Source organism: Aplysia californica, unplaced genomic scaffold (genome assembly GCF_000002075.1).
Source record: "Aplysia californica isolate F4 #8 unplaced genomic scaffold, AplCal3.0 scaffold00207, whole genome shotgun sequence".
NCBI classification, from domain to species: domain Eukaryota; kingdom Metazoa; phylum Mollusca; class Gastropoda; order Aplysiida; family Aplysiidae; genus Aplysia; species Aplysia californica.
The window spans coordinates 353,301-356,785 of NW_004797477.1; the positions used below are offsets into that span (position 1 = coordinate 353,301).

The window sequence follows — 3,485 nt, forward strand, 5'->3', positions numbered from 1 at the left end:
GGGGGGCGCTTTCGTGGCCTAGAGGTTGAGGTGTTTGCCTCTCATTCAAAGGTCCTGAGTTCGAATCCGGGTAGCGACGGAACAATTTTCTTCTCTAAATTGCCTTCTTTCACCTCATTTCCTGCTCTCTAGCAATGTTCTCTGGTCTGCTTTCGTCTCCACTTTCTGCCCCTACCACCTAAACTCATTTGCCCCCTCGCCTGTGGGCTCCTGACTTTTTCTGCAGCCTTTCTACTGCTACTCAAGCTCCTTCTTACTGCCTGCTGTCTTTCTGCCTCACCCCTGATCTTCTCGTAGGAAAGATCTACACCTAAATCTAGATCTAGCCTTTTCGGAGAAGGGCTAAAAGTCTCGGATGTCGGGTGTGCAAGTTGCTCACGTTAAAGATCCCTTGGTGGTCTCAAATCGAAGGCTTCGGTCGCCACCCGGGCAACATTCAAAATTTCCAACCAACTGAAAATGTCTGGTGTATCCTGCGCGCCAGCATGACCTTATGCAGTTGCGAGAGCGTAAAACACTCACCAAAAACAAACAAACAAACAAAAACTGAACTTTCGAAAACATCACCACAGTTTAGGCCCCGGCCTACAGTTCCAACGGTTTTCCACGTTTTCCCACCGGAACAGACACTTTCAATCCCAGGATGCAGCATCTCCGTGTTTCGAAAAATCACTGCATCTTTTGTCTCCCGCGCAACAGATGATCTACAACAGCGGTTTTCTTTCATCATCAATCCTAGCCTACTAATATAGATCTACTGAGCAGGTAAGAGTACATTTCCTTCTCTTGTGTTCTGTTTTGAACTTGTATGGTTACGGTGTCCGGTATGGTTATAGGCCTAGTTATTATAGATTCTAGATCTATAGAAAAGGTTAGATTTCAAGATCTAGCTTAATGCCCATTGTCTTGTTGAATCTAGGCTCATGCTCAATATGTTCGCTCGCTCGCACAGAAGGCCAGAATTCTTGATCTAATGTGTCGGAGAAATGGAGATTATAACACACTAGATTAGTACTAGAATCTAGGCCTACGCAGCTACTGTGAGTTGAAGCCGTGTAAAGTGTGTAACTTGTGGTGATCTGCTGTGTGTTAGCTTGTACGGTAGATCTACCTCAGGATGCCAGAAGTGATGGGCTGCGGGGCCTAGGCCTACACATTTCAGGCAGGGGTCAAATTCAAATGGCCTCGAATTCAAATAGAATCTAGCCTAGATCTAGAATTAATCTAGATATCTAGATCTAGATGATCTAGAATCTAGATCTAATCTAGATCTAAAATCTAGAGCTGGGCCAGTAAAACAGGGTGGCAGTTTTACAGGCACAGGGCTTGTTAGTATCATCTTCTGTTTTGCCGTAGAAATCTACATTGTTTTTAGCTCTTTGTTATAATAAAACTTAAGAAATGGACTAGATCTAGATCTAGATATCTAGATCTAATTGACTATCTACTAAATGCTTGTGTGCTAGGGGTCTGCAAAAATACCCCCCTGCTCCTAAGAGTAGGCCTAGATTTCTATTTAAATGTGTTTTAAGGCTGCAATTACAATATAATTTGATTGGTGGTCATTGAATGCGATACTTGTTTCTGTCTGCAGATGATAATAAAAACCCCTGAAGCCTCATTCTCATGGGTTTTTTTTTCAGATGTTCTTTTCTCTTCTATTCTTTCAACCAGGTGAAGATAGGATGTCTCCAGCCTTATTAGGCCTACACAAGACCTCAACTTCTGGGGTCTTTCAACTCTTGTCCACCGCTAATGTGAGATGCACCCATGGCCACATTGCTGCGCAGCACCAGCACACATCTAGCCTCACATCATGACAAATGCCCGTTGAAAACAACTGGTGCTTTTACTCGCACTAAAGTAAAAGGCATAGCAGACAAGTAGGCCTAAACAGCACCAAGTATCACACTAGGAAAGGCTTTCCATCTACCTCAACCCTCTCGTTACCTCATTTGAGAAACCTGTGCACTACAGATGAGCCAATGGAGGGGTGTGTGCTTGACATGAATGAGTTTCCATTCACATCTGGATGAAGTGCCCCAAGAAGACTGTCTTTGTAACCAAACCAAGAGCAGAAGTAGCTTTAACTCTCACTACGACCGACTGGAATCAGGGGGCTCTTGTGGTCTCTGAAGCTGCAGTTCTCAGCTCAAACCATGGACAGTGGCACCAGAAGGGACTTGTACCCAAATGAAGAAGGCAGAGACAGGAACCATCTTTTAGAGGAGGAAAAATGAACTGGCTGACCTCCATAATCCAGGAAGAGGGACTGATTAGGAATAAAGTGTCTCCTCTGAAATTTATGACTGTGGTTCACTTTGGTTGCAAGGTGAAGTTACATGTTTTGTCACAAATTGCCCTCAATTTTCTCTTTTCAGTTGATGCTGTACTATTAAACAGACCTCTCTGTTGCATCATTACCTGCAGTATTTTATGGTTGTTGTTTTTTTAAGAATAAGATATCAAAGAATTTGTAATATTGATGAATCATTGATAGTTTTTATACAATTCAGTTCATGCACCTACCTGTTTTGGTTTGCAATTTCTGATGGAATCAGTCAGTAGGCCCTGCGTCTTTTCAAGTTTTCTCAAAACGACAAAAATTAAGGGGTATAGGTTGCGTCCTGAGCTCTCACTTAAAGCTTAAGTGGAGGATTTCTAGCGTTCAACAACAACAAAACAAAATAAATCTCACAAAAAGATTAACATTTCTTGTTGTCTTTCTCTGTCTCGTCCAGAGCAGGATGTTACCCTCGCTGGTGTCTGTGGCCCTCCTTCTCCCCGTGTTCCGCGCGGCCCAGGGAGCAGTAACCGTCCAACACCACTGGGCCGGGGGCTTCCAGGGAGAGGCCTGTATCCCCATCTCCAAAGACCTCAACGGCTGGAAGGCTCATCTTGTGTTCCAGGAGGACGTGAAATCTTTGGATGTAAGGCCTTTTGTTTATGTTTTAGTAGAGTTTTTACGGCGCTTGCAACTGCATACATGTATAAGGTCATATGAGCGCAAAAGGATGGATGTCAACAGAGAAGTCCATAAAGGGAATCAGGCTTACTCTGCTCACTCTCTAACTTCAACGGCACAAAGTCTGCTTCGACTATCATGGCACCCCGGAAAGAGCAGGTCACAAGAGTGTGGCAAACATACAAAAGTAGAGGGAAAATAACGATAGTAAGGATTAGAAAAGAAAAAGCAGCAGTTCCCTGTTACAGTTCAGGCACAGTTATGAGCATGATATTGGTGAATCAACCCATTTACAATTCTACTGTGCATAGGCACAAGACAAGAACATGTTAATGTTCTCCCTCTGGGAATGGCCTAAAGGCACTTCAGTCAGTAGCACCATCCTGGAGTGTTGGTGTAAGGCCTTTGCTTATATAATATACCCTTTATTTTCAATGTTGAAAGAGTTGCATTTACGTATATTTACATGCGTAGGCTACATGGTTACATACGTTAGTGGGTTGGTTTTTCTTTTCTTCCG

The 3,485-nt window shown here is 43.4% G+C and overlaps 1 protein-coding gene across 2 annotated transcripts in view; it reads left to right on the forward strand.

Moving 5' to 3' along the window:
- The window catches only part of LOC101850805 (endoglucanase E-4), a 53,570-nt gene that overhangs the window by 1,251 nt on the left and 48,834 nt on the right, over positions 1-3,485 (forward strand). Inside the window, exon 2 of one of the 2 annotated variants that reach the window (XM_005099255.2) lies at positions 2,742-2,930. In XM_005099255.2, the coding sequence (XP_005099312.1) occupies positions 2,748-2,930 (183 nt within the window). In that variant the 5' untranslated portion in view covers positions 2,742-2,747. The remainder of the gene's footprint in view (positions 1-2,741; positions 2,931-3,485) is intronic. The other variant, XM_005099256.2, reaches the window with a different exon arrangement.